This window comes from Malus sylvestris, chromosome 17 (genome assembly GCF_916048215.2).
Source record: "Malus sylvestris chromosome 17, drMalSylv7.2, whole genome shotgun sequence".
NCBI lineage: Eukaryota > Viridiplantae > Streptophyta > Magnoliopsida > Rosales > Rosaceae > Malus > Malus sylvestris.
This window is the reverse complement of record NC_062276.1, coordinates 5628794-5642096: the sequence shown is the minus strand read 5'-3', so window position 1 is coordinate 5642096 and position 13303 is coordinate 5628794. Positions and strand designations below refer to the sequence as shown.

The 13303-nt window shown below is 40.3% G+C and overlaps 1 protein-coding gene across 1 annotated transcript; it reads left to right on the top strand.

The window, feature by feature from the left end:
* The first annotated feature begins 5775 nt into the window (after nucleotides 1-5775).
* On the top strand, nucleotides 5776-6249 carry LOC126610718 (uncharacterized). Its single transcript, XM_050278834.1, has one exon. It carries the CDS (start codon nucleotides 5776-5778, stop codon nucleotides 6247-6249), a length of 474 nt encoding a protein of 157 aa, XP_050134791.1.
* The last annotated feature ends 7054 nt before the right edge of the window (nucleotides 6250-13303 follow it).

Sequence of the window (13303 nt, the reverse complement as noted above, 5' to 3'; positions counted from 1 at the left end):
CGGCTGTTCAACTTTTCGTTGACCGGCTCAGCATTTGCCTGGTATATCAACCTCCCACCTAATTTTGTCCAAAGTTGGGAGGAGTTGGTCGAGAAATTTCACGAGCAGTTTTATCGACCAAGGATGGAAATGTCAGTTTCTTCATTAGCAAGGATGGCTCAAACATCTGATGAGTCACCAATGGATTATCTTACCAGATTTAAATTGGCCAGGAATTGGTGCCGAGTGCCTTTACCCGAAGTCGAGTTTGTTAAACTTGCTCTAAACGGCCTCGATGTAGAATACAAAAAGAAATTCTTGGGGGTAAACTTTCGGGATATGTATGAACTAGCCCAACATGTCGAGCAATATGATTATTTGCCCCGAGAAGAGAAGATCTTGAAATCCCCATCCCGATGGACGATTTACAAAAACCCCACGGTCAGTTACGCATCGACCGAAGACGAGGAGTCTCAATATGTCAACGTGGACGTGGCCGAGATAGTAATAGATAAACCATACGTATGCAAGGCATTGCCTCAAATTAATTCCAAGGATGCCAAAACCCACTCGGCCACGGAAAGAACAGCGAAAACATCGAAAGTTTACACTTTTGATATTACAAAGGCCGAAGAAATCTTTGATCAATTACTACCAGCGAAGATCATCAAACTTCGGCCAGGGCATAACATTCCCAAGGCTGAAGAGCTTAAAGGAAAGACATATTGCAAATATCATAACTTAACCAAGCATGCCACAAACAATTATGTCATATTTCGTGATAATATCCAGAGCTGGATTGACAAAGGCAAGTTAAAGTTTCCTGAAAAACGCATGACGGTTGATACAGATCCATTCCCTTCAGCAACAGTTGGCATGGTAGACGCCCGTTTGCCCAATAGCAAAGGGAAAGAAAAGGTCGGGTTTTCCCCAGTACAACACATTCTAAAGAAAGGTTCCCAGCCTCGACTCAAGATCGACCTATTTTCCAATGCGCCACCTACCGAGCTCTCAGGACCGGCCATAGTTGAATCCATGTCAGACTCCAGCGAAGAAGAAGATGACGGGCCGATAGTTTTGTGCAGCAATTGTAAGGCACGCGTTGTTTTAACCGAGCCCAATGAGAAACTGCCTCAGACGTCGACGCCGACGTCACGACAACAATCGACGACCACGACGACACCTTCAAAGGAACCTACCTCGATCAGACGACGCCTTGATTTCGACGTACAGTTTTATAACGAGGATTATTATTCACGTAATTCCAGTAGCTCAAGCTCATCAACGAATCCAAAAACTTTCAGGCCGCGTGACCAACGTTGGTATAGCTATAATTCTCCCACCGGCATGTATACCGCGCTTTCCAAATCTTAGAAATGTCGACGTCAGCGTATAGATTGCTTGGCTCGATGGTAAGCGGCCCAGTCTGTTTCGGCCACTAAATGGCAGCCGAAAGAGACGACAGGGAGCGGAGATGATCGGCCAACCCCAACAATCATTGCTGAGTTACAGGGGCAGAAGGAAACCAATCGCGACTTCGAAACTACCATTGAAGAGTCCGAGAAGCGTATCAAACTTCTTCTTCGGCCTGGGGAGATGAAAACTCGCTTCAAGCAATTTAAGAAAGAGGCCGAAAGCCAACTGCCCTCGTTACCTTTGAGAGAACCATTAATCAGAGTTTTTCGGAATCTGCACCCCCCATTCCTCGACGAATCTTTGGAGTACATGAAAGAGTTTCATAAAAAATATTCTGCTAACAATTTGTATGGTTTGCCCAATACATGCCAAGAAGCTCTTAACCTGGCATTAACTTGCCCCGATACTGAGCAGATTATCCAAAAAACCACTGATCCAGTGATAAAAGCTAGATTCCAGCACATTCGAGAAGCTAGGGTTCTCGGCATCAAGGTCGACCCATACACGGACATTGACATAGCCGAACTCCCTTTTTCTCTCGAAGACCTTCAACACATTCGATATCACTTCGAAATCTTTTCGACCGTATCCTTATTCGGTTTAACGATCGATGAAAAAGATCGGGTGGCACGTCTGGATGCCTACCTGGATACTAGGAATACCCGGATCACCTATGAAGAACGAGTTCGTAAGATGCGGCAGGAGCAGAGTCAGACACCAGATGCATGCAAGCTCGACGACGATAGTCAAAAGGACACAGTGCCGGATTATATGGCACAAGCGCAAGAGCATGTTAAGACACACAACAATCAGGCCGAGAATGCTCTAACACACAATGCTATAGTCATCACCAACCCGGAAGATGACGACCAGGATCCAATGGGCCATTCCGTCCTTGAAAATATGGAAATCAGCATGGTCCATGTTCTACTTGCTGAATTTCAGCTGACTACACACCAACCAAGTTCCTTGGATGGTGATGTGGTTGCCGAGGAAGCAACACAAGTTGATTCATCACTACCACTGAAGATGAGTCAGCAAATGGCGACGATAAACTCAAAACAGCCTTGGACATCTTGTTTCCTCGTTCTTCCTCGACTAATCTTCAGCATTTAAAACCGTTGTATGTCACGGCCCATATTGAAGGCTACCCAATCTCCAAAATTTTTGTCGATTGCGGAGCAACGGTCAATATCATGCCTGTATCCGTCATGAAAGCATTATGACGATCCAACGACGAACTCGTTCCTTCAGGAATAACCATGAGCAGCTTTGGCGGTAACAAGTCTTAGACCAAAGAAGTACTCCCTCTCGAGGTCAACATCGCAGGTCGCAACCACATGACCGCATTTTTTATCGTCGACTCCAAGACCGAATATAATGCTTTGCTTGGTAGGGATTGGATTCATGAAGCAAATTGCATTCCTTCTTCTTTATACCAAGTTCTCATTTTTTTGGATGGTAAATCGGTCGTGGTCCACCCAGTTGATACTCAGCCGTTTGAAACCAACATGATTTAGGCCCGCTATTATGATGATCACGTCAGCTATATTACCCTACATGGTTTTAATGAAGATGGACGGCTGACTCGAATCTCAGTCTAGAAAGCCATCGAGGTAGACACTGAGACGGTTCACCAGGATTCGGTGAGACTCGGTTTGGCCAATTTACTCCCCATCACTGATGACTGACATCAAAAGTGAGAAGCGACGGGCCGCGGTTTCATCTACTATGGAATGTCTGCTGGCCCATTGGTATGCTATTTCCAAGCACCCACATTCGGGCATTAACTTAATCGAATTTTTGGCCGAGGAAGATAACGGCCCGGTACTATCGTTAGATAAAGTTCAGGTCGCACCGGCCGAACTCAAAGACAGTCGACCCCAAGTTAAGGATCCTCTAGAGGAAATAAACGTTGGAACAGCCGACGACCCTCGACCGTTATTTATTAGCGCGTTATTACCCCATACCATGAAAGTTGAACTCCGTCAATTACTTCACGAGTTTAAAGATTGTTTTGCTTTGAGTTATCATGAGATGCCAGGTCTCGATCGGACCCTAGTTGAACATGAACTACGCATCAAAGCTGGCTGCAAGCCTTTCTGCCAGCCCCATCACCGGTTCTCAACTGAAGTACAGCTCGACATAAAGGATGAACTAGTTCAACTTTTACAGGCTGGGTTTATTCGGACCGCTCGATAGGTCGAGTGGCTAGCCAATATCGTCCTAGTATTAAAGAAAAATGGCACACTCCGTATCTGCATCGATTTTTGTAACCTGAACCTGGCAACGCCCAAAGATGAGTACCCGATGCCCATCTTCGATTTGTTAATTGACTCCGCAGCACATCACGAGATTCTATCGTTCATGGATGGGCATGCCGGTTATAACCAGATTTTCATCGTCGAGGCGGATGTCCACAAGACTGCATTTCGGTGTCCCGGGGCACTTGGCACTTACGAATGGGTCGTCATGCCCTTCGACCTCAAGAACGCCAGGGTTACATACCAACGAGCTATGAACAGTATTTTCCATGATTTAATTGGTACCATCGTCGAAGTCTATATTGACGATGTAGTTGTCAAATCAACACGACGACGGACGTATTTGGATAACCTACGTCAGGCATTCTTGCGCATGTACCGGCACAATCTGAAGATGAATCCCGCCAAATGTGCTTTCGGTGTATCAGCGGGGAATTTTTTAGGATTCCTCGTCCATTACCGTGGGATTGAGGTGGACGATAACAAGGCTCGTGCAATCATTAATGCTCCACCACCGACGACCAAGAAACAATTACAGTCGTTGCTTGGTAAGATCAACTTTCTCCGATGATTCATTGCTAACTTGGTCGGGAAAATGAAAGCCTTTTCCACACTTTTGAAACTCAAGGAATCTGACACCTTCGAATGGCGTGCCAAGCATCAAGAGGCATTCACGCAAATTAAAGTCTCTCTAACGACTCCACCCGTCCTTATCCCATCACGACGGGGTCAACCTCTTAAGCTATATATCTCGACGGTCGAAGAATCCATTGGTTGCCTTCTCGCCCAAGATAATGACGCCGGGTGAGAACAAGCCATTTTTTACCTTAGTCGGAACTTCAACCCACCAGAGATTAATTACTCAGCTGTTGAGAAGCTCTGCCTGGCTTTATTTTTCGTTGCATCGAAACTACGACACTATATGCTCCCGTCAGTCACACAGGTCATCACCCAAACCGATGTCATCCGTTACATGCTCACTTGGCCGATCGTCAAGGGCCGAATCGGTAAATGGACGATGGCCATTTCCAAATTCAGCTTGCAATATGTACCCCAGAAAGTTGTCAAAGGTCAAGCCCTAGCCGATTTTTTGGCTCACCACCCTTCCCCGTACAAATTCGAGGGTAATAACGTTGACATCAATCTGATACAAACATGGGATAATTATTGGGCGATGTACTTTGATGTGTCCAGTACGTCAGTCTCGGCTGGCGTTAGGATCATTATTCAATCCCCCACTCATAATCGTTGGTATTTCTCTCTCAAGCTCGATTTCGATTGTACAAATAATCAGGCCAAATACGAAGCCCTTGTTATCAGCCTCGGCGTGCTGCACAATTTACGAGCAACTCGTGTCTTTGTGCTTGGTGACTCCGAACTTGTCATTAATCAACTCAACAGGACTTTTCGTTGCATGAGTTGTACTCTGGCACCTTTCAGCATGATTGCCAGTTATTTGGCTGAATCCTTCAATAGAATAACTTTTAAACACATTTCCCGAGTCCATAACACTGACGCCGATAAATTGGCTCAAATAGCCTCCGGAGCCCAACTCATAGGGGGTAAATTAGGCCGAGAAATACCTGTATTACGACAGGAACATTCAACCTTGATTAATCGGCAAGTTCTCCAACACGATTGCATGATTCGTACACGAGTCATGTCTTTGCCGTCGTTGTTAGAACGTAAAGACATTATCGAGGTTTGTGCCGTTGAAGAATCACCCGACGATTGGAGAATGACGATTATGCGATATATTAATAACCTCATGGAAAAACACGACTGACGGACAAGGGTTCATGCCACAAATTATGTATTATACCAGAATGAGTTATATGGAAAAGGTGAGGACGGGTTACTATTACTGTGCCTCGGCCCGTAAGAAGCTGCTCAAGTAATGGCAGAAGTGCACGAATGAATTTGTGGAGCCCACCAATCTGGACGAAAAATGCGTTGGTTACTTCGACGGCACAGCTACTTCTGGTCGAGTATTCTGAAAGATTGTATTGAGTACGTAAAAGGTTGTGTACAGTGTCAAATCCATGGGCCAATATAGAGAGTACCGGCCGAATCATTACATTCGGTCACCAAACCATGGTCGTTTCGAGGATAGGCCATGGATGTTATCGGTAAAATCACACAATCCTCTGGTGCAGCCAAACATGCGTGGATACTTGTTGCAACGGACTACTTCACCAAATGGGTCGAAGCCAAGTCATATGCCGAGCTAACGTCTAAGGAAGTTTGTAGTTTTGTTGAAGAAAACATTGTGACTAGATTCGGCGTGCCAGAAACAATCATAACAGATAACGGTACGGTTTTTACATCTGACCGATTTAAGGACTATACGGTAAATCTAAAGATTCGACTCGAGCAATCTACGCCATACTACCCGCAGGCGAATGGACAGGCCGAATTAAGTAATAAAGTTCTTATTGGTATTTTCGAAAAAATGATAAAGGAAAGGCCAGACATGTGGCATTTAAGGATAAACGAAGCATTATGGGCTTATCGAACCTCTCCACGGACAACCACCGGAACGACCCCGTACGCGTTGACTTACGGACACGACGCAATGCTGCCTGTCTAGCTAAGTGTAAACTCGTTGCGAATAATTAAACAGAGTAGTTTGTTCAGTGCCGAATACAATCAAGCCATGAGACAAGAACTAGAAGATTTGGAATACGCCCAGCTTGATGCTTATAATCTATTAGCAGCTCAAAAGAAAATCGCTGAGCGTGCATATAATCAACGAGTTAGAAAAAAAATGTTCGGCGAAGGAGAATTGGTTTGGCAAACCGTACTACCCGTAGGAACTAAAAACCCCAGGTTCAGCAAATGGTCGCCGAATTGGGAATGGCCATTCATTATTCATAAAGTCCTCAGCAATGGGGCATATCGTCTTAAAGATGGAACTGGTATTATTCACAAGTTGCTAATCAATGGAAAGTTTTTAAAGAAATACTACCCAGTCACATGGGAGATGCAAGAATAAAAGCTCATTTTATTTCATTAAGTTCATTTCATTGATAGGTCGGTTTACAATCAAATAACTCTAGGGTGATGAAGGAAGAAGAGTTCCAAGAATGGCCTTCAGCTCCAACCACCTCACCTCGCCCATTATGACCTCAGCTTGCCGGTTCTTCTTGTCCATCTTCAGCTGCTCGACTCGCTTCACGTTCGCCGCGTATTCGGTCAAGCAAGATTTGATGCCCGACTCAAAGTCCCTAACAAGCTCAGAAGCAATGGCTGACCTTTGTTTTGCTAGTTCGGCCATTTGACGGTCAATGTCAGCCAGAGCCTCTTTTTCGCCTTTAAAGCGTCGATCTTTGGACGAAGAGTGTCTTGAACAGCTGTTGCAGCTTTCAAGTCATCGTCAGCCCGAAAAGCGTTCTAAAAAATACTGAATGCTTCCCAGGTTCGTTTCAAGGATGATATAGCCTGAACGATAGCTTCGGCGCTCAGTTGACCATCAACTCTAAGGTCGTTTAGGCATGCACCCAACAAATCAAGACCTTTACGCTCGAAGACTTGTGAAGCTGAAAGAGACAAAACTTCTTGCAACCGAACAAAAGCAGTTGATTCGGCAGGTTCAGTCGTAGTTGCCGAAAAACCAGCCGCTCTAGAAGTGCTTGAGAGAAAAGCATCAAACTCGACTTCCCATGAAGGTTGCACATGAAAACAGTTTAAGCGCAAAGAAGATCACAAAAGAATATAGCAAGAAGGTTTTTGTTTTAAACCTGCCGAGATGAGACTTCAGCCATGTCTTCGGGTTCATTGCTCGAACCTAAATAACTTAATGGCCGAGCCCAATGTTTTAGACTGCTTCTTAATTCACGCAGCCGATGAAGGTTATCTACGTTCGATGGCCACTAAGGTGGCCAGGAAATATAGATAACACCTTTCGACGTATAAAATTTTCGGTGAAATGAATAACTGGGCACCTGACATTTAATATTTTCTCGTTTCAGACTTGTTATAACAAATTGACAATAAAAAATATTCGAGATTTACAAAAGTCGAGGTCACTTCTTGAGGATGGATGCCTAGGTCTTGGTCCTGATGGTGAATTGGAGTTTCTGACGTCGCTTCCGGCTCGACCATAGGCCGAGTTTAGATTCTTTCCCAACCCAAAAGTCATGTACATGTGTCATTGGGAGATATTCAGCCCATGGGCCGCACGGTCGAAGTTGGCCATATCCTATCAGAAATTGGGAATGTGGACGAATCCTGTTATGAGAAGGAGTTTCGACGGGATCAGGCTGCTGAGATTGAATACGGTCTGATAACGAGTTATGTTCAAAGTCCTAGTAGGAATAGGATTGGCCGAGATAAGGTTGGATCATGAGAAGGAGTTCTAATTTGAGAGTGATTGGAATTCAATACAGGTTGGCTGCTATAAATAGGGAGGGAAGACATCGAAACAAGCCCCTCAAATTCAACACACAAATTACCCTGCGCATTCTCTCGCTCTACGCGAAACCTCTCAACAGCCTGGAGATTTTTTTTGTTTTCCTCTTTTCACCGACATACCTTCAGTTTGGATAAACAGCATTGTGAAGGCAACTGGCGAACATCTTCAGTTTGGATAAACAGCACTGTCACCATAGAATCAGCCCACCGTGGAGCATCTTCAGTTTGGATAAACAACACTGCAACAGGGCCGACCGATTATCTATCCAAGTCTCGGTCAAGAAGGATTTTCGAATCCTTATCGGCAGAGGTCATCTCGTTAGCCTTCTCGGTGAAGCAAGGTGTTACAAGTTATTATACTCGATACATTGAACACCGAGTCGTTTATGATTGGTTATTCGCAAATAGGATTTAGAGTTCGGCATTCTGACGGCCGAACCACTTTCACAATCAAGACATATATTCGTTTTGAATATTTGTGTCCCTATACTCTAGTGTCGATTCGGCGTGCTTATACTCTCACGAATATAATCATAGTGACCGAATCCGGCGCTGACGATTTGTGAACTTCGCAGAACTAGTAGTTTTGTCTTCAAGCTCTAGAACCTGAATGCCGATAGTGTTCCTTCCTCGGCCGCAGTCGCAAGATCGAAAAGTCAGCAGCGCACCCAACGCAACATCAACAAATTTTACTCCTCGGTCGAGCTCAGCCGACGAGTTGGCACGCCCTGCATACAACCGAAGGACGTAGTTAGCTTACTAAGTACTCGGCCTACGCGCCACGTAAGCTTGGTAGTTTTTAGGGTCAACGGTTTTATTGTGGAACCTCAACTTTTTTCATGGTATCAGAATAGATTGTCCTCGTGTGAAGTCAAACGGCCACACGCACTCCACGTCACTCTGTTGTGTTATCTACGTTTTAGGCTTGTAAATTCGCCACAAGTGAGGGGGCATATTGAGAATGAATCTCACATTAATAAGAAAATGGCCCTTACATGTGCTTACAAATAGTTTGGCCCAGAGAGAGGGAAAGAAAAAAGTTGCATACTTGCATGATAAATTCACACTCTACAATTCGAATGGAAGTTGCGTGATTTTGGTAAAAGAAATGAAATAATTCTTGCTTGATCGATTCATTGGAGTGGGTTCCTCCCTTATTGTTCTTGACGACGTAGGTGATGGTAGTTTCGCGGAGTGACTGAGAAGTCGTTACTGCCTCATCAAGATGGAGATGATTCGTCAAGGAGCAGATGCGTGAAACTGAAGAGAGAAACAAGCTTGTTTTCGGTTAGCCCCCAGACTAATTAAACTAGCTTTTCGGGGGTTCTAATTATCCTGTATCAGCCATATAAAATTTGATTGACCCGTTAATTAAGCGGGTGGTTTTTAAGTACTTTCATATTCTTAATCTTATTCAATGCTTTATACAGCATGCAAAATGAGGCTTTAGTAAATTGTACGAGTGCTGATTTAATAGATTGTCTTTGAAACTTTAACATTACGTGTCAAACGAGGCCTTAATGAATTGTAAAAGTGCTTAACTTAGATAATATGAGCAGTAGTGCATTAGACTGTCTTTGGAACTTTCATTTTCAAGACATTTTTCTTAGTCTCTCCGATTACGTGCGAGAGAGAGAAAGATGATGGAGGACACGAAACACTGACGTGGACGTTTGATCATTACCCAATAATCTAGGAGCCACTAATTAATCTAACATAGGATACGTTGAGATTTTCGAACAAGGTGCATATATAACATGTTATATACTAGCAAGACACTTCGAAAAATAAAACTTTCTTTCAATGTTATAATCATGTGATGTTCCGCTTCTTATTTTGAACACATTGAAATAATCTCTTAAATACTTCATAGAGTGTGTTTGTCATGGTCGACAGCTTTAGCTATTATACAACACTAAACAATCAATTATGGATGGATAAGAGTAGAAACTTATTATACCAGCTTCATAAGAACAATAATTATATACATTTATACATTTGATTTTGTATTAAAAAAATAATTGTATTGATATGGAAAAGCGAGAGGTTGGATGAAATCTTAAAATACATTTAAACAAATTGATTTGATATTTAAGTGGGGTTTTGTTTTCTTGCTTCTTGTGATAGATACATGATGGGATTTATTTAGAACAAGTAATCTTTAAATATTTAAGGTGGAGAAAAAACCAGTATAATACAACTTTTGAGGGTTTCAAATGGCCCCATAAGAACAATTTAAAAGTCTCCAACGTATGCTGAAATAGTGGCAGTCATTTTCCGAGTTGCATTGACAGAGAATTCAAGGACAATTGAAGCTGGCTCCTCTTATGTTGTATTGGGATATAATTTTTAATCTGTTATATACACGTAATATGAACGGCAAGGAGGCAAGTTATGCTGTTCATAATATTTTTTATTTTAATACGACGACGGTACTCGGGATGACCACGGGGTGGTTTGGCGAAATTACACAATAAGTTAGTAATGATTAGGTACAAAATTCGTCTTTAATTAAACTCAGACTTGAAACTTCTCATTTATACGTGCAGCCATTAAGTTGTGAAGAGATTATTTTGCACAATAACTTGGGTAAGAATATAATACTTGGCTACTTAAAGAATGAGCATGATTTCCTACTCAAAATTGTTCGTTATCAATTCATAGGACTTCGTTTTTAGGATTAGAACTGTTCATATTAGAATCACTTAATAAAGATTGCATCTGAAAAAAAAATTAATTAAAACTAAGGTCGCTTAGTCATAGAACAGTACAAAACAGATAAACAGAATTAGTAAAAGTATTACAAACCGTCTATGTATTTGCTACAATAAATTAACTCAACCATCTTAATTTTAATTCCATTTTTGCATATTTAATCTTTACATAATGATTTATAATAGGGACACTTTGGATGCGGTCCCTAGCTATCAATATTATTTGATTGAAACCTTATTAGTTTTTAGTTTTTGATTGAGGTTCCTGATATTAATGTAATAATGTAAGTTACTATATTTTTTTAATTAAAAATTAAAAATTGAAATTTGTAATTGTTTATATTAATGAGATTTTAAATAAAACCCATAATTTATGGGATTAAAAATAATAAAATATAAATTATTCTCTCTATTATATTGTGTGTGTGTGTGTATACATATATGTATGGGTACATTAACCAAAATTAACAAAAAAAGTTATTGTACCAAAACATGGATACATTCTCAAATCAACGAAAAAGAATGTACCCATATAAGTTTAAACATGGATTAAAAAATTTGAATGGATTTTATATTAAAAAAGGGTACATTTTACATATAACAAATTGATATATTTGAGAATGGGTACATTTAAGATTAAAAAAATTGAAAAATTATATGAATGGGTACATTTAAGATTAAAAAATTGAGAATCTTTTTATATATAAAAAAAACTAATAGGTACAAACTTAATTTAATTTAATTTTTTATTATTTTGGAAATGTTTGAATTGAAAATTAATTAGAAGTTTAATAGAGGTGTGAGTATTAAACCCTAAATTAATTACTAATTTTTATATTAAAAAAATTATATAATAAACATGTAAATTCATTATCACATTAATGCTAGGGACTTGAATCAAAATTTGAGAACTAATAAGGTGTTAGTCAATGAACAGTAAAAACTAGGGACCGGATACTAATTTTTCCTTTATAATATGAACAGCTCTTATCATATACATAAAACTTTGTGATTCAAACAATAAGAGTTTTGAGTAGGATTTCCTATTCATCCTTAAGTAGTATAATATACACAAAAGTCTGTTATTCAAGCACGAAGAGTTTTGAGTATAATTTCATACTCATTGTTAAGTAATGATCAAGAATTGTTCAAATATATAATATAGTGGGTGAGATTTAGATGCCCTTCCTTTTTGGCCAATCAACATCGAATAATTATTTCGTACATGTTATGTAGCAAATCTGCAATGAAGTTTATCACGTATAGTTCATCGAAGCACAATAATTGAACACAGTATGAACAGCCTGGTTAAGAGAAGGAATAATTGAATATAAAAATCAGTTAGGCCGGTTGGCTTAATCGCTCTACTTCTCATAACTCAGCTCATGCATTTTTGCTATATGTATAAATGATAGAATTTGAGAAATCTCTTAGACTTTCTAGCGAGTGTATCCATCATTTTGCATTTGAATTCAATTTTCTCTAAATTAGTATAAAATATCATTTTGTAAAACTAAAGCACACAAAACTAAAATACGCTCTACATCCTCTCCTTTGTCCGCTCCTCTCAGTTGAGAAATTTTTAATTGTGAATGAAACACGAGTGGTATACCATGTGTTTTTATGTAAGTGGTGGAAAAATTTATCTTTTAAGTTATTAATTTTTTAACACACATATCTTATCATTTGTATAATGACACGTAGTGTACCACTCCATGTACCGGTCACATTGAAAAATCTCTCATCTTGGCTCTCTCTTTTCGAAGAAAGAGAGAGAAAGAGAAAGAGAGAGAGAGGTGAACATCGTGTTATAGTTTCTTTTTAACTAGCAAAAAAAAAAAGTTAGTATTCAAGTTTTCGGCTTCTAAACTTCCCAAAACGTATTTTGTTTTATGTTTTCAGTCCGCTATAAAACTGAAAATTGTTGCCGAACAAGCTGTTAGGTATTTAAGTTATTTCAGTTCTCTTTCCTATGATTTAGGTAAAATGGAGTTAGGTTTACACATTGCAAGAAGTTCGCATGGAGATAATCACCTACATTTAAGACTAGCTTAATTGCGAGGATATCATTTCCGGATCCTCTTAGTGAGAATCTTGAGGATTCATAAATCTGTTCATCGTATATCATGCAGTTAGTTTTTGTCAGATATTGTTTGTATTTAATTTTAAATAAAAATATTTAAAATAATTTATGATTACATAATGTACAATGAATATGATTCATGAATTCTCAAAATCGTCAAAAAATGATCCGGTGATGATCCGGATTCGTTCTTGGTAATCCTACTAGTTACTAGCCAAGTCAATCGTACTTATCTTTTTAGACCCTAATTATAGGGAAAGGGGAAACAAAGATCCTACTTTCCACCTGAGAAAAATTCTACCAAAAAATAAAATGAAAATAAAAATAGATGAGGATTCCGTGGAGCCACGTATGATCCAATCTGACAGGATTTACTCGACACCAGGTCACACCTCACCGTAAAAACTCTGAACTGCCTATATAATTAACAAGCT